This window comes from Rhinolophus sinicus, chromosome 13, assembly GCF_057876585.1.
Source record: "Rhinolophus sinicus isolate RSI-liver-muscle chromosome 13, RSI-T2T, whole genome shotgun sequence".
Taxonomy (NCBI): Eukaryota; Metazoa; Chordata; class Mammalia; order Chiroptera; family Rhinolophidae; genus Rhinolophus; species Rhinolophus sinicus.
The window spans coordinates 60,360,400-60,387,880 of NC_142513.1; the positions used below are offsets into that span (position 1 = coordinate 60,360,400).

General features: G+C 46.5%; 1 protein-coding gene across 9 annotated transcripts in view; it reads right to left on the reverse strand.

Annotated features, from left to right (window-relative positions):
* The window catches only part of CPEB1 (cytoplasmic polyadenylation element binding protein 1), a 52,708-nt gene that overhangs the window by 14,111 nt on the left and 11,116 nt on the right, over positions 1-27,481 (reverse strand). For 5 of the 9 annotated variants that reach the window (XM_019743510.3, XM_074318331.2, XM_074318332.2 and 2 more), the window contains one exon: positions 8,388-8,576. In XM_019743510.3, coding sequence (XP_019599069.2) covers positions 8,388-8,576 — 189 coding nt within the window. The other 4 variants (XM_074318334.2, XM_019743512.3, XM_019743511.3 and 1 more) reach the window with 4 other exon arrangements.

Consider the following 27,481-nt stretch of genomic DNA (forward strand, 5'->3'; position numbering starts at 1 on the left):
AATGAACTCCACTTCCTTAAGTGCTTGGAGCCCATGGCCAGTCATCTGCGCTCCTGTGGATCAGGTTCAGATTCACTAACAGCAGCTTCCATCTGCTACGCATGTAGCACGTGCCAGACCGTTAGAAGCACTTTAGGTAAGTGCTTCTTCTCTGAACCCTAAGAAGTGGGCATTATTATCCCATCTTAACAAAAGGAAACCAAGACTCAAAGGGTGAGCATTTGTGGAAGTACCAGCCAGTGCATGACAGAGTGGGACCCAGTTCTTCCTGAGTCCAAGCTTTGTCTCCTGGAATGCACCATTCACCAGTGACTTTTCAAAATTCATACCCAGGACTTTACATTTTCTCATCTTCATTCTCTTGACACCTCTTTTTTGATCAAATTCCTTCAAGACACCAACTACAGACAAGCTATCTCACCTCCAGAAGTGAGTGCCTCGGAACCTACATCACCCAAGTCTCAGAACTTCCCTGGGGCCTGGCCACTGTAGGAACTCATTAAAAATGCATCCAGACCTACTGTAGCAGAACCTACACTTCAACAAGGTCCCCGGGAGATTTGCGTGCACATTCAAGTTGGAGAAGCACTAATCTAGAAAAGCCCGAGGCTTGCTACTTTAAGCTTCTAATCAGTTCCCTTTACCACACCCACAAAACTTTTCATGTGTAATTATTTCTCTTGACTTAAAAACTGTGGTTATTTCAATACAATTCTTACACCACAGTAGCAATTAACACCCAAGAGAAAAAAGAGAAACCAAGATGGCTATGTAGCACATTTCCCAAACTGTGTGATCTCTGGAAACACTGGGCAGGGTTGGGGGAGAGGGGAGAGGAGGGAGAGGAGAAGGGAGGGAGAAGGGGGGGGGGCAGTCACCAAGAACAAATAAGGAATATTAAAAAAGAGTGGCATGGATTGTGGTAACAGTTTCAGGAAAATGATGGGCAGAGCAAGATGAACATTGTGAAAAACATTCCAGACAACTAAAGACCTTTGTAAGCTCACAGGGAGCAAAACAAAGGGAGGTAGGGACCACTGCTTGGTGCAGACCTGTACAGAGGGAGGAAGAGAAACACGCAATGAAGGACATTACTGGGCCCCCCACCAAACTGGAATATGAACAGTTTAATGAGAGTACTGTGCTGATTTTACATTGACTGCTGTTGATGACTGTTTTGTTATGTACCAATGTATGTAAGAACGGCTATTCTTAATGGTTCAGAAATTACATACACACACACATACATAGAGAGAGAGAATGTGCAAATGATAAAGCAAAGGAGATAAATGTCAACAATAGGAGAATCTGGATAAAAGGGTACTCTGCATGATTTTTATATTTGTAACTTCTGTAAATTTGAAATTATTTCCAAACAACAAGCTTGTTTTAAAAGAAAAAGAAAACCAGTCAATTTCCATTTGACTTTCTTTGCTTCTTGTGAGGCAACTGATGTAAGCAGACCCTAAGTAACAGGGACTAGAATCCCCAGCGGAAAAAACCATAACTGAGCACCTTCGGAGTCTCTGCCTAGAAGAAATAATCTCCTTTTAAACAAGCTTTGAAAATCTATTTGTACAGAAACCTGCAGGCACAGGTGCCAAGCTCCGCCTCGTCAAGCAGCCACAGCGACACCACCCATACCCGCCACCCACAGCACTTAGCTCCACACCTGGCAGAGGCAGGGCAGCAGTGCCTGGACGTCCTGAGGAGCGGGCCTATCCCACGCCTGAGCCAGGAGGCTCAGAGGCCACGCCCTCTCCATCCAGGTTACCCAGTGTAAGGACACAAGCTGACGGTACGCAACGCAGAATTAGGGGGAAAAACCTTAGTTCCTCCCTACCCAGCCCAACACCAAAACAGAGGCTGAGAGACACAGCTATTCGCCACATCAAATGTGTCACAATACTCCTCGCACTAGTTTCAAATACTTTCTTCCAAGACAACTAAACACACAAAGAGATGGGCTGCAGAGTCCCCAGCCCCAGCCCAGTCACCCCCAGAGCCTGTTGGGACCCTCATGGACACTAATACTACTTCTGCGTTCAAGTACAGGGAGCAGGAAGCAAGCCTCCCTGGACACGTGACAACCACGCAGGAGAAAAGGGAGAGCTTGGGGTGATGGCCTGGAAAGGGGCAATGCCATTGGCCAAGATATGAGATCAGGGAGCCCCCCAGTTAACGCACCTGGGGCACCTAGTACCTCTGTGTACCCGTTTACTGCAAATATTAAGCTGGGAGTGACCAAGGGTACAGCAGGAGTGTGACCAGAAGACACAGGGGAGGCAAGAAAACCTACTGTTGAGATGCCAGCGATTTCCCAGGTGGTTTGATGCTTCCTTCAACCCACAGAAGTAGCTAAGTTTCTGAAACTGTCACCGATGGTCAATTGCCCTAGAGTGACCTGACTGTCCCTCTAGAGGCCAACCTCACACAGGGCCTGGCCAGGTGGCTCTTTTGAGTATCCACAGGTCAAAGGAAGGAAAACAGCAGACAATGGGCTCCCAGGGAAGGTGGGACCTCACTTCCAGAGTGGAACCTGTCTTGCTCCCCGCTCATGCTCAGCCCGTGAAACCACACTTCCCCCGTGTAAGGTCGCTGAGTGAGCAGTGCTGATTTCCACCCACTGGGAATCAGGAGGGAAGGAGCAAGGCAGTTAGTGATTGAGGTTCCCCTCTTCCGAACTCAAAGGCAGAACTATCCTGCTGGAGACGCACTCTCTAAGCCACACAGCCTAAAGCCTGTGGAAGTGACACGTCCCTAGGCTGTAGGCCAGGGACTGACCTACCTCTAGTCCCCAGTACAGGGCACACGGCTTCAGCAAGAACAGATGTTAGGTCAGAAGCTTAGGGGCGGGTGGGGGAGTGGGAGAGACGTCCTGTCCTGACCTCCACAACTTGTATCTGAGGTCACAGATACAAAGTCGGAGGCTTACCAAGCGCCTCCAGCCCCGGTGGCCAACGGGACAGCAAAGCTGTCCTGCAAAAGGGACAGAGACAAGCAGGCACCCATCCCTCTCACATGCTGGCAGGCACCAGCGTCGGCGACAGACAGCTCTCAGAGAAGTCGGGAGGAGAGGACCTGGCAGAAGGTTCCAGCTCATTAATGCTACCTCAGAGGACAGAAGAGACCAAATCAGCAGTAATATTTTTAGACCGATTGTTAACTTTCTCCACTTTCACCCCAGCTCCTGTGGGTTTTACAGCTGAGTCACCGTTTGAATTTCCTGACGCCTTGCCCAAGAGCACAAAGGCACCCCGAGTCTGAGGGTGGTGGCAATGGCAGAAAGCGCTTCACACCGGATGCCTGCACCAAAGACACTGCTTGAGCTCGAGCTCTGCTAGGGGAGACCAGGCCCAGACATCACGGTCAGATGCCTGTTCCCTGACCCGAGTGGTCCCAGGAAATACCCCCCAGCCCGGAGCATAATCACCTCTTCCCCATCCCAAACGCTTGGTTCTCCCTTGTTTGAAGGAACAGGGGTAAGAGCGGGGAGGGTAGCACTCGTTCCTGGACCCCACCCTGAACTCGACACCACTCCCCAATTGAGGGGGCGATCTTCTGAGTCTGAGCTCCCTCTGAGGGGGTACCCAGCATAGCCTTTCTCCCCAACCTTGATCGATGGACAAGTTTCAGTGCCTGAAGAAAGAGCATACCCAAGTCCCACATAAGGTCAGCACACACTCTGTCCCTGCACTCAACCACCTCAACTTTTTCTCTCCTAGAAGGTGCCGCATCATCGCAACACTCCACAGGGTCCCCCCTGCACTAGAAGTGATGCCTCAATAGACTACCTGCCTCCAGGACGGAACTCGTGCTCCAGGGCATGAGAAACACTTTCTGTAAATGCACCATCCTGCCCCAGAAGCTATGGGGGCTCAGAGACACGGACCTTTGAAGAATCTGTCCCTCCAGCTGAGCTGAACACAAGTAGGAGGCAGAGAATGGGGGAGGCCTAGTCTGAACGCTGAAGTTCAAAAGCACCAGGATTAGCAGTGGCTCATCGCCCATTCAGTAAATAGGTGTCAGAAGGCACAACAGGCCCTGTGCTATGTACTGGGAAGAGTGGTGGAGAGCTGTCCACCACTGTTTGCAAGAGACTTTGGGCCCGGAAAGTCCATGTCACACAGAGGAGGAACCTGACCCTACTATGGGTTCTGCCTCAGAAAGGTTGTTCAGAAGCAAAGCAGCAGCAGAAGCAAAATGCGGAAGACCCCCCTCTCACCCCAGGCCGATCCAGACTGCAGAGCAATGGGGGCCTGCAAGTGACAGAGCACAGGGCACGCAGCACTCGCTGATCAGCAATTAGGGCAGAAACCAGAGAGGGTGCACATGCTAATCCCCAAGGAACCCGTACAGGAGAGTGGGGGAAACGGGACATGGCCGGTGGCACCCCTACACGGAGCATCTGGTCTGCACCCCACCCCGGGCTTCTGTACAAGGCAGCACTGAGTCCTTGTTTCCAGGACCCCAATGGGGATGCTCCGTCACCCCACTTACTGCTGAGTTATGCTGCATGCAAAAGTGTCACCTGGGGGAAGGCATGGGGGGGAGCGGGTGGCACAGCAGGTGCTGAGACTCAGCAGGACAGGGGGTGCCCGGACCTTAGGGACCTCAGCAGGGGAACACGTCACCTCTGGCTGTACGTGGAGGTATCACACAGCGAGTGTTCTTGCCCAGCATGTTAGGGTTCTGCTCATGGGAACACAGGTGGGATAGAAGCAGAAGAGTTTTGGAACCACAAAGACCTGGGCTAGAATTTTGGTAGTGGTGTCACTTCAGGGGTGTGGCAACCTCTGTGAGCCTATTTCCTCATCTTAGTACAGGAGCAGTAACAGTACCCACTTCACAGGACGGTGAGGCATTCAAATCACAGGCAGCAGTGGATGCTGTTATTGTCACTGTACCCCCATCCCAGGACACTAAGGATGGCCCGCTGCTCTGGGGCTTCAGACACCGCGGGGAGGCCCATGGGAGCCCTGGAAACATGCCGCTGGGGTCTCGGGGAAAAGCCACTTGCACCACTCGTCCGGCCCTGAAAGGCTTCTTTCTCAGCAAGAGCTAAGGTCTCCGGGCGGGCACCATCACGAGGGCGGGACCCCACAAAGTGCCACATCCAAACCCATGCTGGCCATGCAGGCGTAGCTCTCAAAACCAGATTCCGCCCCAGGGCCTTCCTGCAGGCCTCTGAGGCCAATGAAATCCACGTAGGAGAAGAACCCCAGCCCCTGGAGAACGGCCCCCGTGTCATCCCAATGCAAGAAGCCCCCCACAGCAACCACCATGCTGCATTTGCTATACTTTCCCATCTGCTTTCCCTGGGTGGTCATGGGGATTTTTAGGGGTAACGATTTTATGCACGACGTTATCCCCAGTGCCTAACACAGCGCCTGGCACACAGTTAGTGCTCAATGTCTGTTGAGTGAGTTTTCAGGCCAGATTTTTCAGTCAAGAGCCCTGCTATCTCCAACCCTGCCCCCCACACTGCTGAATACTTAAGAGTGGTACAAGATGGTCACATGTGAAGCCATATGTTACAAGCAGAGCCCGGGGAATAAGTCTGCACCCTGCTCTACGCAGAGACAGCAGGGTACCCGGCTGTCTGCAGGGGCGACTCCCAGAGCTGCCTGAATACCTCTTCCCTCCCTCAAGAAACGGAGCTGGTTGGTCTTCAGATGGGAAGGCAGTGTAGGCACTGGAGTGTGGGCTGCCTGTTCCCGCATTGCTGGCACGGGTACCCGATCTGGCACTGCAGCTGGCGGCGGAGGGCTGCATCCCACTCCAGGAGGCACACCCTCATGTGGGCTTTCCAAGAAGGCCCGGAACGCGGAGAGAGAGAGAGAGACGGCCATCACCACAGCTCCGAAATTCAAGGACAACATGGGGATTAGGGACGGGTGTGTCTTCAAGCCTCGGAAAGGAAGGCATACCCACACAAACCCTGCCTGGAGCCAGAGCCCACCATGGGGCCACCCTCGGGTGCCTATGAGTGCTAGGGTCAGATTGCGGTCCCTCCCTGGTACACAAAATCATGTTATATTTATCACTCAAGTACTGAGATGGAAGGTAAATCCATCCCAGTTCAGAGACAAACAGAAGCACAGGCCTCTCAGGTGGTGGGGAAGCTGGGGAAATTACAGCTGCACCCAAGTTACTATTTTTCTTATTAAACTATAGTTGACATACAGTATTATATTAGTTTCAGGGATACAACACAGTGATTAGACATTTATATCCCTTACGATGTGATCACCCCGATAAATCTAGGACCCATTTGGCACCATAGTTATTACGATATTAACTATGTTCCCTGTGCTGTACATTACATCCCCATGACTTACTTATTTTATAACTAGAAGTTTGTATCTCTTATTCATTCCCCTTCACCTTTTTCACCCATTCCTCAAACCCCAACCCAGCAGCCATCAGTTTCTCTTATCTATGTGTCTGTCTGTTTTGTGTTCTAGATTTCACATGTAAGTGAAATCATCTGGCATTTGTCTTTCTCTGTCCGACTTGTTTCATTTAACATAAAACTCTCTAGGTTCATCCATGTGTTGCAAATGGCAGAATTTCATTCTTTTTTATTGCTGAGTAATATCCCAAGCTATTTTTCACAGCCTAATTTCACAGCCCTTTCAGGCCAAGCTTTCCAAGCCCCAAGATGGGGTCTCCTGCACGTCTGTGGGCTAGGACACATTTCAGAAGGGCCCTGGGAGCTAAGACAAACCGGAGCCAGAGAAGGGCCACACCCCAATCAGACAGCAGTGAAAGCAGCCCTGGGCAGACACTGACCGCCACAGACAGGTGGCCATCTCCTGGTGCAGTGGGATAGCGGGCAAGCGCAGCTTCGCAGGCCACCCAGGCTGACTTCAAGAATACCATACAAGGGGTGGCCGGTTAGCTCAGTTGGTTAGAGCGTGGTGCTGATAACACCAGGGTTGCCGGTTCGGCCCCCGCACAGGCCACTGTGAGCCGCACCCTCCTTAAAAACAAAAACAAAACCCACATAAAAGAAAACTGCCACGGCCTCCAAACCACGATCTCCAAGCACAGGAGACCAAAAGGGACACCACACTTCCTTGGCCAGGGGAAGAGGGCACTCACCAACCTTTCTGGAAAAACCTAAGTTAGCTGAAAGCCAGTACTCCAAGAAATTCTACCTTAACCCAGAGGTAGTTGTTTAAGGCAAAGCTCTTCCCTACTCACAACCAAATAAAAGAGCCCCAAACCTCTACCCCCAATCCAATGGGATTTTACCCAAACTACTGGGCAGTAAAATGCCAGCAGACACAACAGTCCCAGGCTCTGCAAAGCATTCTAAAAAAAGACCTGCGCCAAATAGGGTGGCAGCCAGAGAAACCAGCAAGACAGTACCTTGCTGCCATGACTGCCCATTTCTGGAGCGGGGGAGGCAAGGGAAGGGGAGCAGCTCAGTGACCCCCACTGTCAGCAGCCACAGCAAGAGGCCGCCCCCTCCATCCTCGTGAGCATTACGGTGTAACTTACATAAAGCCAAACGTGTAGGTTTTAAGTGTACCTACAGTATTTCTTAAGTTCACATTTCTTCCTGAATACTCCAAGACTTGCATCGGCCAACCCTCCCTCCTGCCTTTGTACCACGAGAGGAAAATAAATGGGCGACGGGAAAGTCTGAACAGGAGCAGTTCAAGGGGTGGTCAAGAAGCCCCTTCAATTTGTCCCCATCACACCCTTCCAAGTGACCAGGGATCCCAAAGGGGAGTGGCTCTGCCCCTTGGGTACCCTTAACACAAAGAAAGGAAGGAAAAAAGCCTTGGTAGCTCAGTCACTCCACCCTGCTCACTCTGCCTCCCCACTCCCAGGATCAATGCTCTGAACCTATGTTAAGCCAATTCCAATATCCCAGGATTATCCAGCCTCACTGGAGGTTACAATGCTTCGCTTGCCATGATCAGGGACCACCCATCCTTCAGACATTGCTGCCTGGTCTTACAAGCCACTGAGAAACGGAACCTGGACACCCAGCCATCAGCCTCCGAAGTCCCCTCCCCCGCCCCCAAGTGTTTTGCTTCATCATCTCTAAGACAGGCCTGGGCACCGGGGGGTTTATCTGGATCTTTTCTGCATAAGGCTGTCACCTTGGGGACCTTTCTCAGGGCCACCCCAGGTGCAGACTAACAACTCCGGGGCATCTGTCAGGGTAGGTGGCGGAGCCTTGCCTGCCTTTATGAGCCACCATCTGTCCTGCACACTCACAGCCGGCAGCACCTCCATCTCCTGCGAAACAGCTCCATGTTGTGTGTGTGGGGGGGGGGATGCAAAGGGGAGCAGAACAACTGTTGCTGTGGGCATCCTCGCTGGCCACCCCTGCCCCCGCCCCCGCCCCCTCCTCTCCTGGTGCTCACCTGAGTGTGTGCTGCTCTGGGCTGAAGAGTCTGAGTCCTGGGTGCTCCAGGTTCGGTCCCAGCCTGCGAGGCTGAGGGACTGCAGGCCAAGGCACAAGTCGTTTGCATCTGGGAGACCACGGGGAGACTCTTGCGCAGAGGTGGGGAAAAGCATCCTGCTTGAGACTGCTTCTTCAGAGTCCGGGAAGTCTGTTTTGGACAGGAGGACAGCAAAACCCCAGAGTTAAGGGCTGTTTCTGCCCCAGTATTTTCAACAATAAATATTAATAGTTTCCTAGGCTAAAGAGGCAGACATCCAAGCGGGCTGAACGCTGCAGCCGCTGCCTCTGCACTTTTGGGGGCGTCAGAGCAAGAGCAGTGGCCATGCAGCCCCCTCCCCACACACACACCCCTATCCCGTCCGCATTACAGACTGGGCCGGCGTGTGACCAGGCTGCTCTGCTTCCCGCTGCCAGTGACATCAGCCGGCTGAGCAGAGCGAGCAAGAGAGAGCGGCAACATCCCTCACAGAACGGGGGAGGAGCAGGAGGGGACAGCAGGGAGGAGACTTGCCTCCCAGGGAAAAGACAGCACAACAGCCACTTGGAACAGTCCGGGTGCGGTGCCGGTAAGTCAGGGCTGCGAGGCGGCGCCCTCCGGTCTCCAGCAATGGTGGCCAAGCGGCCCCCAGGCACAGCTGAGGTCCTCTGTGCTGACAGCAGAGCCCAAGCAGCGCCTGCCTGCCTCTGTAGCTCTGCCCTCCTGCCCCTCCCGCTCCCTCCCGCTGCTCTCCACCCCCAAACCCAAAAACACTCTGGTCCTGGACTCTCTCCAGCTGCTTGCTCAAGCCCCGGTTTTCCAGCCCAGCACACAGCACCAGTCCTGCTAGCAACAGTCGTGAGCTCCAAGTGGCCCGGGCAGTGCCCTGACACAGCAGTGTTTTCCACTGAGGAAGGGGATAACCTTCAGAAAAACACTGCACACTTGGCCCCTGGGGACCAGCGCCTGCGAGCTCCAGGCTTGTGTGGAGCAGCTGATCACAGCGGAAAGGGGTCAGCGCTGGCGGCAGGAGGGGCCGGCTGCTCTCCGTGTGGCCCACACCCACATGCCCAGTAAGATCTGCCCCGACTAGGATAATCCCTTCCCAGGTCCCCTCACCCCAAAAGGAAGGGCATCAGTCATGAGCAGATATGTCGGGGCCAGCGCCTCCCTCCCTCCTGCAACTGTAGGCACGGATGGACAAGACGCTCCCCAGCGCCTGACAGACCAAAGCATGAGGAACAGTGTCAGAAGCAGTCTTAGCCCCACGGACACCCCACGCTCAGGAGCTCGCCTCACCCCGCTCTGTCGGGGCGCTTTCTCTTGCCCTCCCAGGAGCCTCCCTGCCACACTGCCAGCTGTGCTGACTGTAGTTGCCTGCGCCCTCTCTCAGGGGTATTGCCAGGGCCAAGGGCCTATTTCTGTGACACTCACAGCCCCAGCAATAAAGGCCAGCTCTGCCCAGAGCTTCTGGAACCTCCGCCATCTCCTTCTCGCCAACATCCTCCCCTGCATCAGTCCTTTTCCAACGTGAGCCTCAGAACAGAGGGAGGGCAGCGCCCCAGCCCCAGCAGGCAGGCTGCTCCACCTGCTGTTCTCCCATGTTACAGAAGTAACCAGACACGGGGAGCAAGCCCACCCGGGACCGCCCGGGACAGGGTCTGAGGTGGACAGGGCGCGCCAATGCTGTCAGCCAGCGGCCAGCGCCTCCCGCAGTAGCTCGTGCCCACAGGCCCTGAGCCTCAGCCCGGAGGGAACGGCCAGTCTGTGAGAGGGACTCCTCCCTAGGAGGTTTTGAAGAGTTTTGCTGCTGTGTCATGTATCCACTTTGTTCCTATCTGGCTGAAAATACTCTGCTCGCTCCTTCTGTGTGTCAAAGCCTGCACAGGCCACGCAGGAACTCTGCTGCTGCCTGCACCCCACACCGGCCACCCTTCCCCCAAGCTAAGAAGATACTTTGAAAATAATCCCTATGTATTCATTACAAAACAATATACTTCCTTTAAAAACATCCACATTTCAGTGCCCATTTCCCCCTAAACTAGTTATCTGTACAGCCCCCTTCCACCCCAATGTGACGGTATCTACGTGTAGAAGTGACCATTTCTCTCCCCCTCCAGAATCAGGGCCCCTGTGGATATGGTGACCCCCATGCCGCAGGCAGAGAGAACCTAATCATCACATATTCCTCTTGCTGCCCAAAGCATCACTGGGAGCGTGTGATAAATATGGGCTCTGGGGCCCCACCGGCGACCTAGGGAATGTTCTCCACTCTAGTGAGACTCCCACTTGACAGCTGGGCACACAGGTCTGAGCAGTCCTTACCTGGACAGCCAGCAGCACCTTCCCACCCCAGCTCAAAGGCTCCAGGCCTAAGCAGCAGGTCTGTTTAAGGCCATTTAGGAACAAAGGGCCACCGTCTAGGACCTGGAGCCCCACCTCTTCCCCTCCACTGCCAGCAACCCCGCTGCAGATGTCCCCTTTATCCTTGCCTACTGTCCCTCCCACTGCTTCTTCCTGCTAAAGGCTTTCACTACCATTGGAGGGCTCCTTCACTGGACTTTAGAATGAAGGCGGCCATCTCCATTAACCCCTGTGTGTGGCAGGCTGGGAAAAGCCAACCAGCTTTACGAGACCGACAGGTCCTACACTTTGCTGACCAGGTCCGCTGCTGTGTGCTCTCAGTCAAGTAAGGGACTCAGCCTTTCTGAGCACCTTTTTCATTTGCAAGTGGCAATGGCAGCCACCTTTCAGGTGTTCTGTGAGGACTGCAGAAAGCATTTGTGCAGTGTCTGGCACAAAGTATTTTATTTGCAGTAGGGTGACCAAATAATTTATCATCCACACCAAGACACTTTCGAGAGAAAGGGAACAAACATTAATAATCGCAGGAGGACAGCAGCTTAAACAGTGACCGTCCCAGGTGAAGGGTGAGCATGCCCACTTGATCCGCAGCCATCTGTGTTCAGAAACATTTTACTCAAAAAGCCTCCTTCCTAACGGCTTCCTGATCCCAGCGCTCCAATCCTACCCACTCTGTTCTACCTCTTCACTCTATATTGGAAGAAGGTTTGAGAAGTAAACTGTCAACACAGGCTAACAGGCAGTGAGCTCAGAGGTCTGAAAGCAAAGGCTGATTTTATGAGCAAAAGCCCCTCACATCTGACCCCAGATAGGAACTTGGCCCTTGTATTGGAGAACATCCTTGACAATCTTTTGCCAAGCACTAGACAACTAGACACTAAAAGCTATCTTCAGCAACCAGCACAAGATGAAGAGGCAATTCTCATTTTAAGGCAATCTATTAGAACAATGACTCACCTTAAATGCTTTCCCCTATAAGTGTCTCTTCTCGATACCTACACAAAGTTTCTGATTTAAGTTCCTTAATGTGGTTCAAAATTTAAAATCATTTCCCTTTGAAAATATCAGTTGTCTTTATAGTTAATCTGCCGAATCTCTTAGCAACAGAACAACTCAGGGAAATAAGTAAACTGACGTAAAGTTCCAAGTTTGCCACAGTCTAAGATAAAGCATCCCTCGCAGACTCAAAACACTGGTGAGCCAGGAACTCTAGCTCCAGGGCTGAGACTGGGGTCGCCTGCTCTCCGATCTTTTGCATCCTCAGCATTAGAATCTCGGCATCTGTCCTCTGATGACCCCTGTGCTAGCAAACTCAGTGGGCCAACTGCCCAGGGTCCTGTGCAACTGTCATTCGAGAGCATCCGGCAGCTACGGGGAGAGAGTGCCTTCAGACCCCACCTGTGAAACCGTGAGGGCAGACGCCATTGTAAAAGCAGGTAGGTGGTGACTGCAAATCCTTCACTCAGGACCCGGGGAGAACTGAGCAGATGTGTCACGAGCTCATCGTAGGAAAGAGAGATCTACTTTTGAGTAGGTAAGAGAGGAGAAGGTAAACAAGGTGTGTCCGGGCTAGCCGAGCCACGGAGAGCTGCGGCTGCAATAACAAACAGATGCTCAGACACAGTGAGGAATCTGCAAACTCTTAAACAGAAGTACCGTGGGAGAGGCCCAAGATGAAGCAGAGACCAGAGCTAGGAGGGCCAGGGATGGAGGACGAGGACGAGGAGGAGGAACAGCTGGAGAAGGGAAGAGCTGGGAGGCAGGGAAATGTGCTAGATGACATAGCAGAATACAAAGCTGCAGCTACACCATGATTATAACTATGTGAAAATTCTGCATTTTGATGGACAATGTTGGTAAAGGAACACAGAAAAATACAGCTAATGTGAGATAGTAGCAGGATCTAGTGAATTTATTTTCCTTTAGTTACTGCGCAAACTTTCTAACAATACAAAATAAAACCAGTCCTCTGCTTTCTTTTTCCTCTTCAGATTTTAAACGGGCACACTTGAGCAACCTGAGCTCGCCTACAAAATCTCCACTTCATCCCCAAATTCCAGTCCGTGGGAACTGGAGATAGGACATTGACTCATTTATCCCCATTAGGTTCTTTCACATGACAGACTGGCTTTACAGTCAGCTGAGGCTACTTACATCAGTGATTTATGGTTCTTAAAAGTTTTAACATGCCCATAAAGTAGCATTTCTGAGACTGTATTTCTAAAAATACGGTTTGGAAGACCATTTTCTCCCCCCAAAATAAAGGACACCAAAATGATGATTTTGAAAATCCATTTTGGCAACTTAAAGAGCAAACACGAGATAAGTCAGACATTTGCCAAGGTCATTTCAACTGCTCTGTGTGAGGAAGACCACAAATCTCTCTAGAGCAGTGCTTCTCCAACCTTAGTGGGTACACGGGTGACGCGGGAATCTTTTTAAAACACTGATTCTGATTCAGTGGATCTGGGTCAGGCCCCAGAATTTGCATTTCTAACAAACACCAGCGTGATGTTGACGCTATTGGTCTGACTACTTTGAGTAGAAGTTTAAAATGGTTTTTGTACCTAGATTCTCTCTTCCAGGTAATTCATCCCATTCTCCCTCAACACCTCTTTCTTTCTGGGCTTCATCCTCCTAAACAAGTAACTTCAACGGTTCCCTTCTGTCACTCAGATCAAAGCCGATCTTCAGGTCCTGGCTGACTCGTTAACTGTCCCTTACCCTGTTCACCAAATATTAAAGGCTAAGCTTTCTGGAAGTTCACACACTAGAGAACTTATTAACGCGTGTGCTAATTAGTGCAACAGTGGTTCAGAAGAGACGGAATGCATGATGGCTAGGATATTCAAGGAAAGCTTCCTTCAAATTTTATGTTAAAAATCACATTACAAGTTAAGGTGTAAGAGAGAACATTCGGTTTACTTTCTACTTCCCACCATAAAAATACAATCCTTGGATTCCTGTAGTCTCAACTGTTTTTGATAATCTTCAAATGAATTCTGTCAATTGTTTCAAAGTGATTTCTATTTCTTAAAATAAATATTACAGATGTTCAGATTTTACAATGTCACACACCATCTTCACATACTGGAAGATCCAATATTGTTCTAAAGCTAATTCCAACCAAATTGCTCTACATAGTAGAGGTGACCCCAAATAAAATACCTGCCTACAAGCAACTCAGTAGGGAAGACTTTTTAACAAATGGTGCTGGAACGACCAAATGTACCTTCACCCCCTACCTCACAGCATATATAAACATTAATTTAATATAGATCAGAGAGACCTATGAGTAAAAGTTAAAACTATAAAGTTTCTCTATGAAAACACAGACTATCTCTGTGACTTGGGGTAGGCGAGTGCATAGGGAAAGGGGGAGTGCGAAGGCTTCCTACAAAGGACACAGAAAGCAATGATCACTAAGGGAAAATTTTGATAAATTACACTTCATCAAAATTAAAAACTTCTGTTCATCAAGGCACCATTAAGAAGATAACACGGCATGCTACCAAATGGGAGGAAATATCTGAGATCATATCTGACAAATGGTTAGTATGTGGAGTACATAGGAAATCTTAACACCTCAAAAGTAAAAGAAAAAACCCAATTTTTAAAAGGGTACAAAATCATGAAACAGCCATTTCAAACGCATATAACTGGCTGGGAAGGAATGACAGAAGTGCTCACCGTCATCAGCCATCGAAGAAACACAGATTAAACCACAACAAGATGCTACTACCATTAGCTAAAATTAAAGGCTGCTTCACACTTTGCCAACACTTGGTGTTGTCAGTCAGAACTGCCATACCTTTCTGTACGAGGGTACAACTCTTTTGAAAAGGTCAGCCAATTTCTGATACAATTAAACACACAGGACCATGACCCACCAATTCTCCCAGATATTCAACCAAGAGGAAGCAAAGTGTGTGTCGCCGAAAAGACCTGTACATGAACAGCAGGTCCTCGAATAACATTGTTTTGTTCAATGTTCTTTTGTTATATTGCCAATGTGGAAAAAAAATTGATTACTGCAGGGCTGCTGTCTGTGTGGGTATACGTGTTCTCCCCAGGTCTCCCTGGGTTTTCTCCAGGGTCTCCGGTTTCCTCCCATGCCCCAAAGATGTGCACACGAGGTGCAAGGCATGTCGAAACTGTCCCAGTCTCATGACTGTGGGTACGGGTGGCCCTGCGATGCAAGGCTGTCCTGTCCAGGGTGGGGTCTCCCCAGGTGCCCCGAGCTGCTGGGAAAGGCTGCAGCCACCCTTGACCCTGAACTGAATATGCAGGTTGGAAAATTATTACCTTGTTTTCATTCGTCTTTCTGAAAGAAAAGATGTATAGCTCCCATTTATTTCAATGTTTACTATTAGAAGTGTTTTCGGTCATTTAGAAATCTGGTGACGTTTTGGTGACTAGAAATATGCCATAGGAACTTGACTCTTGTTTCTATCAATCAGCCTCGGGTAAAACTGGTTTTATTATACTCGTTTCACTTGAAGTGCATTCGTCAGAATGCACCTAATGATACACAAAGGATTTGTGCATTTCACTGTATATAAATTTTACCTCAAAGAATTGTAAACAAATACTGAACATTAGTTAATAACATGCATGCTGAAAGTATTTAGGGGTGAATTATATCCATGCTTACAACTTACTTTGAAATGCATCGTAAAAATAAGATGGATTGATAAATGGGTAGGGGGATAAATAAATGGTTAAGTGATAAAGCAAACATAACAAAATGCTGATTGTAGAATCTAGGTGCGGGGTATTGCAGGGGTTCATTTTATAATTCATTTAGCTTTTCTGTATGCTTGAAAATGATCATAATAAAATGCTAGGGGAAAATGCAGTCAGACTTTTTAACAAAAAAGCAAGCCTAACCGAACTAATTGGTTTGACAATAAGAACTGACTACATTACATTAGATTTTATGGTTGACATTTTCCATATGCAGAGCAAGTTAAAATCTACAGACCCAAGGTCTTGACAAAACATACTTAAAGCAAGTAATAGGATAAACAGCATTTAAAAATGCTGTGTTGGCACAAATATATTTAAAAATCAACAGTATTTTAACTTTCTCAATTCTTTAGGTAAACTGAGTTACACAAGGTGTTCTCTAAGTCAAAGAATAACAGACATAATTAGCAATCATCTGAAATCTTCATAAAGCATTCATTGTTAGTATACTTCAAAAAAACCGAGAAATTAAATGACTGATGACTTAGGTAACAAATCTTTTCACAAACTGGATGATTTTTAGTTCCTTCTTTTCAACAAATATGAAAGATTAAATGGAACTGTCAGCAAGTAAATGACCAAAACTAAAGAGAGCTGACTGAATTTTTTGCACAGAATTCAAGGAGTTCAAGTAATTGAGTGACACTGCTCCAACAACGCCTTCACTTCCCATCTACTTATGTACATGAACAAGTTTATTCAGAGCACAGATCTATAAAAACAAGTAAAGGGAATATATTTGGTGTTGAAAATTCTGAGTCATTCCAGGAATAAGTGAGTCATCTAATATTACACGAGTTTTTTTAAATGCAGTAATCTCATCAAGAAACGTTTCCAATAAACAATGATTAAATAAAAATAAAATTTTATCAAAATGTGTTAACATTTAGATTGTCTTAATCAATTGTCCTAGCAATTAATGGCCACAGCAACCCAGAACACGTACAGCCTTTTAGTCACAGGAAATAATTTAAAATTTCAATTTATGTACTATTTTTATTGCAGAGAAGTAGAACGTGATCCACAGAAGACTCATCTGTAAAATATTACATTAGGATAAAAATCTGTGGGAGACGTAGACTAGAAATATGAGTAAAAAGGCAAGGAATGAAAAATTCCCCACTGTTGAACAACTGGTTTACATATTTTTAAATAAATGACAGGTACCAATCTCTACCATTTCCATTCCACTGGATACCTTTTCACTTACGATGAAAATTATGTACCAGTTTAAATGTGCAAGGAGTACATACTTTTAAAAATGGTTTTTATTGTAGTAAAATATACACAACATAACAGTCACCACTTTTCAGTGTACAATTCGGAGGCATTACGCACATGCAAATTTGTGTGCACCTGTCACCATTGTCTGAAGATGCTGCTGCCTAGTCCAAGAATCCTCAAGATGATGTTTTTAAAATCTCCCCCACACGAGCTTTTGAACAGTTTCTTCCTATGTCATCCAAGGCACATGCCATCTTTGTGAAGGAACTGCTTGACTCATCACTGTGATGGCATCTGACTCAACCTGGGCCAGAATAACCCATCCCTATGGCTGCAGAGAACAGCCTTGGTGTTGGAACAACTCAAACCAAGCTAACTGGGAGTTCTTCCTTGAGATTTTCCTCATTGGGTCTAGTGGAGGAAGAACCATTTCCTGACTTCATGGTGCCAGAGGATGTGAGCATAGGTCTCTCCTCAGATACCGTGTTTCCCCGAAAAGCCGACCATCAGCTCTAATGCATCTTTTGGAGTAAAAATTAACGTAAGACCCTGTATTACTTTAAAATAAGACTGGGTCTTATATTAAGTTTTGCTCCAGACGACACATTAAAGCTGCTGGTCTGGCTAGGTCTTATTTTCGGGGAAACACAGTAATAGGAAACTGCGCAAAAGAACATGAAATCCACCCAGGGAGAGGGGTATCAAAAAGATAGAATCTGACAAAATCGGAGGCCCTGGGTTCAGCGTGCTTAGTATTTCAGAGATTTCTTCCTATGCTCTTACCAAAAGCCTTCTAACACATCCCTCATTCTGCTAAAGTTAGTTGTAATAAGGTGTTTGATCATTTGCAAGTAAGTGCTCTATGTAATTCAGGCCCTTTGAAGATCTAACCAAACAGGTCATTACACAGGCAGGATGAGACTCTGGGACCAAAGCCCCTAACGCGCCCGAGCACCAGGAGAGAGAGAGAGAGAGAGAGTCAGCCCCAAAGGGAAGCAGGAAAGCAGCGAACAGACCAGCTGGTTAAATCTTCTCCTCTTTACTAGAGCGCTAACAAGGCCCAGAGAGGACCAGTGACAAAGGTACTAGGTGGCAGAGATAGGATTCAAATCCAGGGACCAGTCTTCTCTCCTGCCTCTCCTGCTCTGGGGCACTTTCTCAGCCCACGTCTACACTCATGCACATCCCAACTCACACTTGTGTTAGCAGTAACTTATGAATGAATCCCTTCTCTTTTTTCCACTTCGGTCCCCAGGGAGCTTTGTACTAAATCCATCCCCTTCTACCAGGAGTTCAATCCTTAATACCAGCTCCTCCCCACGCCTATTACCCACCCTTCAGTCTCCCACTTATTCAGCAGAATGACAATTTCATATCCACGTGTTCCCAAGATTCCAGTGCCATGTGCACACACTATTCTGAAGGTGACAATTTAACCTTTCTCACGGACAGCAAAAAAGAAGACTGCTGACGTAAGTCCAGCTCCACCCAATCTGTGGCTTCTGGTGAGGGAGTTTCTGAAGCAGAGCGTCTTAAAGACTCCAGCCCTGGAATACAACATGCTGTCCAGCTGGTATCCCCAAGCTGTATGTAAAACTAGTGTAATCCAAACACAACGACATGTTACGTCGCCTGACGCTAGTGTTCAAATTTCAGGTCTGCACAAGATCCTTGAATATGACACCAAATTGGAGGTCCCATCAATCACAACAGATCTAGAGAATATAAAAGCTAGTGATTTAAAAAAGATTGAGTGCTTTCATATACTAGACAGAGTAAATTAGTACATTATTTCAGGAGGGTAATCTGGCATGTGCACTAAAAAGCTTTAAGAGATACGTATTTGATGAAACAATTTTACGTGTAGAGATTTTATACTTAGGTCTCAGTAATCACAAGTGTAGGCAAAAGTTTTAATTTCAGGTATTTCTACTACTGTTTAAAATAGATACCTATTTAAGCCAAGTATCCCCAACAGTGTGAAATTCTTAACTTTTTGTACCATGTTGGCAGTCTGCTAAAGCCAATGGATACATTCTAAGAATAGTTTGTTAAATATGTAAAACAGTGATGAGAATTTTGAAATAGTGATGAACGTAAGCATATCAAGATACACATGCAGTGACTGTAAAGGAATCAGATACAACACGTCCAATTGTCCTATTGATAATGGTGATCACCGCCAACATATCAGGTCGGGCTAACGTCTTTGTGACTTGTTGCCTACATTTACAATAGAAAGAAATGCTACATTTCAGTTAAACACTGGTGAAAAACAAAGATCTAAGTTTTCACCTGCCCAAGTTAGTCTATTCCCTGAATTCTACCCACGGACCCAGGTTAAGAATCCTATAATGCATCTCTCTACACAGTATAATGCTATGTCACCTAGAAAAAGACATAGAAAATGAATGACACAGAAAGAGAAAAGGAAGAGAAGGAGGCAAATTACTACATGGTGTGTTCAGAAAGCTTTCACTTTAATAAATATATATATATATATAAGAAAAATATCGGAGCAATATACTAAAACGTTAAGAGTAGTTATCTTTGGGTAGTGGGATTTTATATGTTTTTCTCCCCTCCTAATTTGTTTTCTTCAGAATTGTTCGCAATGAACATATCATTGTAATAAAAAAAATACAAGTTACTAAACAGAGTTAGGTTAACTCAGATTTCACATCCTCTAAATAAATTTGAAAAAAATGTTTTAATTTTTACAAAGAAATGTCCCTATTAAAAGATTTTAAATTTGACATTAGGAGTTCAAGAACAATACAAAATTAGGATTATAATTCAATTCAAACACAATAAAACACAGAATATTAACACTAGAAGGGACCTGGGAGTCTACTGAGTCCAAGGTCCTGTTTCACAGCAGAAACATCCTCCCTACTACTGATTCCAGAAGCCTTAACCCTTGACCTCTGCACAGTTCCCTCTCCCCCCATAACTGTACTCATTTCTTCTTCAATCAAAAAGATGTAAATCGTCTACATTGGGAAACTGAATGCACACAAGTGGGAGTCATCCTACCTGTCATGGAGACATAATGAAGCCTTGGCTTTTAGTGGCAAAGCCCAGACATTCCAGCAGATGGGGATGGTACCACGCAGACAAAGGCTTTTAGAAATTAAACATCACACTCCCTACTTTACAGAGTGAGAAAAAGAGCAGAGTCTGCAGAAGGGCTCTAGAACATCTCACAATGTGTTATTTCTTTTCAAGGGTTGGCTCCCCCTCCCACTTTCCGCTGTGGCTCTTCTGTACTTGTATTCCACAACTCTCCTCAAGGCCAAGTGTTGTTCTGGGCCCCTCCTTACAGGTGACCTCACCGGAGGTGGGCTGAGAAAGAAACAGAGCCTCAGGCCCGGCCCGGCCCCTTAGGGACAGAGAGGCTGGCAGGTTCTGGCTCGTGCCAGCAGGTGCAGCAGCAACAGCCTTCCAGAATCTCCCCCCGCCCCAACCCGTTCCCCTTCACACCTGACTCTGGCAGGACGTGTGCCTGGCTTTGTCCCAGCTTCCACCTGCTGTCCAGCAAAGCTGCAGGTGGGCTGAAGAGGACCACACCCCTGGCCTTTCAAGCCCCACTCCTCCCTCAGCTGCGTTACGTCCAAGTCCTGTAACAAACCCTTAGTCCACAGTACTCATCGCGTCTGCTTCCCGGTCAAACCCTGACGGAGCCAGTCTCATCGGGGACATGGCAGGCGCAGTGGAGGTTGTCCACACAACGTCCCCCAGCGAACGTGCCGGCGAGAGCCGAGGGCACGAGCACACCTCGCCTGGCTGGCCAGTCTGTCACATATGCCTCTAGAACTGGCATGTCCAATTCAGAACCACATGAGGCCACTGGGCACTTAAGAAGTAGCTGCTACAACCAGGGTAATGAATTTTCAACTTTAAAATAAAAAAACTGGTAACTCAAGTCTGTTATGGGAAAATGTTTACGTGTGGTTCAGAATAGCTTCAGCATGTGAACCTACATTTTCAACTTCAAATTTTGTGAAACCTAAATACGTATCAATTATTTCTGCATATCATTTTGTAATAAATACATCTATCAAATCATTATGTTGTACACATACAATGTTGTGTCAATTATGTATCAATAAAAAATTTATATATATGTATATATATACTGCAGTATGAAGACTTAGTATAAAAAAATCACAAAATATCTCATTAAAATTTTTTATATACATGTTGAAAGAATATTTTGGAATAAACAACACATGTTAATTCTATCATTAACAAAATAAAAAGGAAACCTAATGAATGTGAGAAAAATGTCTGCAAATCATGTATCTGGTAAGGGGTTAATAACCAAAATAAAGAACTCACACAACTCAATAGCAAAAAAACAATCTGATTTTAAAATGGGCAGAGGATGTGAACAGACATTTTTCCAACGATGCTATTCGCATGGCCAGTAGGTCCATGAAAAGATGATCAACATCACTAATCATCAGGGAAACACAAATCAAAACCACAATGAGATACCACCTCACACCTGTTAGAACGGTTACTATAAAAGAAATAAGTGTTGGCAAGGATGTGGAGAAAAGGGAACCCTTGTGCCGTTGGCAGGATTGTAAATTGGTGCAGTCACTAAGGAAAACAGTATAGAGCTGCCATATGATCTAGCAATTCCACTTCAGGATATTTATCCGAAGAAATCCAAAATACTAATTCGAAAAGATATATGCACCCCTAGGTTCATTGCAGCATTTTTTACAAGAGCCAAGATGTGGAAGCCACCTAAGTGTCCATCCATAGACAAAGATGTAGTACATATACACAATGGAGTCTTATTCAGCCATAAGAAAGAAATCTTGCCATGTGCTACAACATAAATGAGCCTAGAAAGTAGTACGCTAAATGAAATAATTCAGAGAAAGACAGGTACCAATGATCTCACTTATATGTGGAATCTAAAAGACAACAATAACAAAAACCCCAAGCTCATTGATACAGAGATCAGATTGATGGCTGCTGAATTTACTTATAAATACACATAAAAATGGTTAAAATGGTAAATTTTATTTTACCACACGCACACACAAATCGTAGATGTCATCATTATTGAGTGTGAGAGGAGCAGAACCTACATGAACATAAAACGAGGGCCTGTTCAGCGTAGGCTCCCAGTTTTAGAGGATGTATTCAGTAAGCAATTGTCTGATGACACCCAGCACGTCCCAGACCCAGCACTGAGGGTCAGGAACGCAGGGATATTTAAGAACTGATCCTTGACTTCAAGAGACTCTCCATCTACACCAGAAACCAGCATTTAAAAATACGTGACCCCAGCAATGCTCTCACAAGTGCATTCTTCACATACCCACACCCGTCACAGCCACTTCTACCATTTAGTGAATAAGCGCAGTTATGGGTATTATGCTACACATATCTTATTCAAGCTTCACAAAATCCTGTAAATGGGTACAATTATTACTCCTCAAAACTGCCAAGGCCATCAAAACCAAGGAAAGTCACAGTCAACGACAGCCTAAGGAGACATGGCGACTAAATGTAATAAGGTATCTTGGACGGTACAGAAAAAGGACATTAAGCAAAAACTAAGGAAATCCAAATAAAATCGTTTCAATACTGGTTCGTTAGCTGTGACAAACTCACTACACTAATGTAAGATGTTAACAACAGGAGAACCTGGGTGTGGAATATCTGTACTACCTTTGTAACTTTTCTGTGAATCACAAACTATTAGAAGTTTATTGTAAAAAAAAATTGTAGTGGAATTGTTGGGTCTTCTGGTAGGTAAATGTTTAGCTTGTTAAAAATCTACCAAACTGTTTTCCAAATGGCTGTACCATTCCTACCAGCAGTTTATACACATTTCAGGTCTCCCATATTCTTGTCAATTCTTGGTCAAGTTAGTCTTCTTAATTTTTAGACATTCTCATAGGTGTGTGCATTCTTAATATTTTACATTAACAATTTTTGGTCTGTATTTTGCAAGATACATGCGTTTGCCTATGTTTTTCAAACAAGATCATCAAGATCAGACTTCCTGGCTTCTATGGGAAACTGGCCGCTGCCTCAATCTAAATCTCTCCATCTGTCCTCCAAGACCACCCGGATCGAAAAGGGAACAAAGCTACTCACAACCCGAAAGTACAGAATATGTAGAAGACAGAATACCATGAACTTAAATGTGCCTGTTAGAGCGACCCAAATGTCCGCAACCGGTATACGCAGCTCTGGAGCCCACATGAGAAAAGACTACCAGGCCGCAGCAAACAAACAGGAAATGACACTAAAAAATTATCGTTTGCAATAGCAGCAGACATCTATCGAGAACTAGAGATAAACCGAAAAAAAAGGATGTCCAAGATGGCTACAAAACATTGAGAAAAATTAAAGACGACCTGAGAAATGAAAGGATAGACCAGATCATGAATTGGAAGACTTGTCAACATACTAATTCTCTACAATTCGATTCAGATTCAATGCAATCTCAAGCAATATCCCAGCAGAGGTGGTGGGGTAGGGGTTGGGGGTAGGAAGACTGTATTGATAAGTTGAATCGATGATTCATATGGAAATGCAGAAACCTAAGAAAAACCAAGACTCGTGAAGGATAAAGCTAAAGGACTCCTCTACCAAGTATCAAATTCTATTATAAAGCTGTAGTAACTAGACACAAGGATAAACAGACCAATGGTAGGAAAGTCTCCAGAAACACATGTGCCTGATTCATGAGAAAGGTGACACAGCAGTGCAACGAAAAAAAAAGATGTTTTTTCCCAAATGGTGCTGGGTCAATTGATTATCCACTTGGATAAAATTAGTCTTGACCTTCTACCTTACACCACATACAAAATTAAATCCCACATGGCTTGCAAATCTAAGTATGAAAGGCAAAACAAAGTTTTTTAAATTAAACATAGAATATCATCATGACCTTGGAATATGCAAACATCTCTTAAATAGGACACAAGACATTAACCATAATGGAAAAGTCAATAAACTGGGCTTCATTAAAATTAAAATTTTGGTATTAAAAAGACACCAATTGAGAGTATAAAAGCAAGCCACAGATTGGGAGAAAATACTTGTATTACCCATAGCAGACAAAGAACTCATATGCAGAAGATGTAAAGAACTGCTACAAGTAAACAGGAAAAAACGGCACGTAATCCTAAAGGAAAATGAATATAAGACTTGAAGAGGTACTTCAGCAAAGAGGATATCCATAGGTCAATAAACACGTGAAAAGGTGTTCATTAGTCCTCAGGGAAATGAAAATTTAAACCAGAATGGAGTTACCATTATACACTCACCGAAATGGCCAAAACGACACACACAATACCAATTGCTGGTGAGGATGCGGGACAAACCAAACCATCTTAAAAGTGTGCCACCTGCTGCAACTGCTGGGAACAACTGTTTGGCAGCACCCACTAAAGCTGAAGACATGCACACCCTATATGTGGCCCAACACTCGTTCTCCCTGGAGCACACCCCACAGAAAGTTCACCGAAAGACAGGCTCACAGCGGCACTATTCGCAATAGCCCCCCTTGCCTACTAACAGGATAAATATGCACTGGTCCATTCACACAACACAATACCGTACAGTATCGGGAATGAATGAACCACAGCCACTGGTCGCAATATGGAGGAATCTCATAGACAGAGCACATATTTATGATTCTATTTGCTTAAGTCCTAAAACACGCAAAACTAAACTGTGCAATTAAAAGTCAGCATGGGGGTGATCCTCCATTAGTTAAGACCAGGGTTTCCAGGGCTTCTGGTGTATTGCCTCTGTGTACGAGTGGATACACAGGATGTGTTCAGAGTGGGAAAATTCATCGAATTTGTATACTTATTTGTGTATTTTGCTGTATGTATGCTATGTTTTGATAAAAAGTTAAGTTTTTATCACTTAAGTGTTAAAGCCACACATTAAGTTCCATAAACATTTACTTTGTGGGAGACAAGACTTCTTAAGAGTTATTTCAACTGTCTGCTGTTAGCTGGGACTAAATTCATTCAGCTTTGTTTCAGAAGAGCGTCTCAGATAATTGAGTGATGACACTGTTTACGATCCTCCAGAATACAAAAGGCACCCATCTCAGTCAGAACTTCAGTACTGGGCTACAACGGCGCCATCCTTTGGTCCTGGATGAAAGCCAGCAGTGCATTCAGACGCGGTGCCTGTTACATGGCTGTGCTCCATCTGAGAAAGTGTGGGCTCCTCACTTACGTACTGTTCTGTATGTATGTTATACTGAAATGAAAACAATGTCATCAGCATTTCAGACCCACGCCCTGCTTACTTTGGACTACTTGGGCTAATTGCTCCTTTTCCTAAACCTCCCAGCTGTCTTAACTGGTTATTGAGAAGTCTCATCCCAGTGAGTGAACGTGGAACTTTTTCCTCCAGCCACTGCCCCCATTCGTACTACACATGACATCTCCCTACCCATCTAGCAGTGTACATGTCCCTTAGCGATCTGACCAATGTTCACATTTCATAGACACTGCTGACAAGAACTCAGTTTGTTTATGCTTCAATCACATGTGCATGCACAGCCGCAGAGTGCAACCGCCTATGGCTTACAGGACCCGGAGAGTGGAAAGGGCCCTCTGGGCGGCAGGCCTCTGTCTCCTGAGCGGGGTGCACACCCCCACGCCACAGCTGCTGGGCGAGGAGCGGGATCTGCCAGCGCCACACCAGCTCCCACCACCCCACACACAACAAGCGTCTCCTGGTTAAGTTACTAGCTTAAGGGGCTCTGCTGAGCCCGCCTGAACCCCAGGAAATCACTACGGCCCTGCCTAGCAATTCCTGAGAATTCATACAGCTCCCGCCACCTCCCTCCCTGCCTCACTTCACCTCCCCATGTGTCTTTCATCTCTACTCAAGGGCAGGGAGCAAGTCTGCTACCTAAGAAGAGGCTCGGCCTTGCCTTCTTGCTTGGAAGTACCCTCGCGCTGTACAAACGCTGCCTTTGGAAGACACTCCCCTGGCTTGGCCTGACAGAGGAAGCATCTCCTCTACCCTTTTCCCCTCCACTGAGAGGGAAGGCGATCACTCCAAACGCAACCCCCTACCGTGGTCTTTCTGTACAGACCAGGGAATGGCTGAAAGAATGTCTGGTAGCAGCGATAGCTCTGTGGCATCTTGGTAAGCTCTAGGGGAGCAATGTGGCCCCAACTGTTGGGGACGCTCATTGCACCACGGGTCACTTACATCTCCTCATTCTCAGCTTTGGAGCCTAATGTACAATTCTGAAGCAACAGAAAAAAAAAACTGACCCAACACCCAGTTATGCTGAAATAACTTTCTCTTCTTCAAAGCCTATTTCAAATGCTGCTTCATCCAAAATGTGTTTCCTAGTTCCCTAACCAATACGATCTCTCCCCTCTGACCTTGTTATAACACTTTTCCAGTAATGCCTTGTCAACCGAGTGTGTAGTTGTTACAACTCTCACCGCACACCATGCAATGAACTATTTGGTCACAGCTGGCACACAGCCTTGCAAGTGACTTACCTCAAACATTAAATGGTACATAACTACCATTTAGGAAATACCAAAAGTAGGAACACCGATATGAAACAAGTTGTGCAATTAAAATTAAATATGATGTACGTAAAACCCAAACAGCAATGTGAAACACTGTGCTAGGATACGCGTTTTTTAAGTGTTTTTTCCCACTACAGAACATGTTTGTTATAGAAGAACCTGTGGGAAACAGCACACATATAAACATCACTGTGTTGTTTCTGTCCATCCTTCCAGTCTTGTTCTATGTATATATACTCTAAAGCCATACTGTTTCGAATTTTGCTTCTTCGTTTCAGATACTGTGATTGTCTTTCTATGTCACTAAGGAGTCTTCTGCAAACATCCTGTGTAATGACTGCAGAGCATTCCATTGTATGGTTACTTAACTTTTCTGTTGTTGCCAAATTTCCCTAGTTACACTGCTGTTATAAACAATCTTGTTAAACGTTTTTACTGTTCTGATTATTTTCTCAGGTAACAATTACTTTTGACCAGAAGCTACCAATCCAGGTTATTTCTTAAAGTTTTTCATGGAAAAATACACCCAGGTTTACTTCCTCGTTAACCACATGCTGGTTTTTCGCTGGCCTACTCTGTCAGGCAGGGCTCCAGCTGGGGAACGTGGGAAAGCTGCCCCTTGCTGTGAGCCAGGCAGCCCGCTTCACCACCCCAGACCAGGGCCCACAGCGCTGAGCTAACATCTCGAGTGGGGACGGATGGGCAGAGAAGTGACCGAACAGTGCGGGCTGGTGTGTGAGACGGGCTTAGGACAGCAGCTGCTTGCCCAGAACCTTTCCTCCAATCCCTTGAAGTCCCTTCAAACTGCAGGACGGCTTCCTCACCTGAGCCCAGGAGAACCCTGGGAGGCAGACTGGGCAGGAACCACTCTGTCCCACAGCTGGGAAAACTACTTTATCGCACTGCCCAAGGTCAACCTTAGAAGCCAGGTTTCCCCACTTCTTCAAGGTACTTGTCCCCCTGTACCTCTTGGATGTACTCTGAGAAGGACTTGAAGAGGCCAAGAAGTCTGTACCTTGTAGTTCAGCCAACCACTCACCTGGGCAGAGTGCAAAGGTAATACTTTCACCAGAGCCTGGCATCTTACCAGTGAGGCCATCGGGATTCTTGGCCAACGGCAAACGCACTCTCCTGACTAACCAGGGGTCCTTTCCCTTGGGCAGTTCAACAACCTAGCACTGG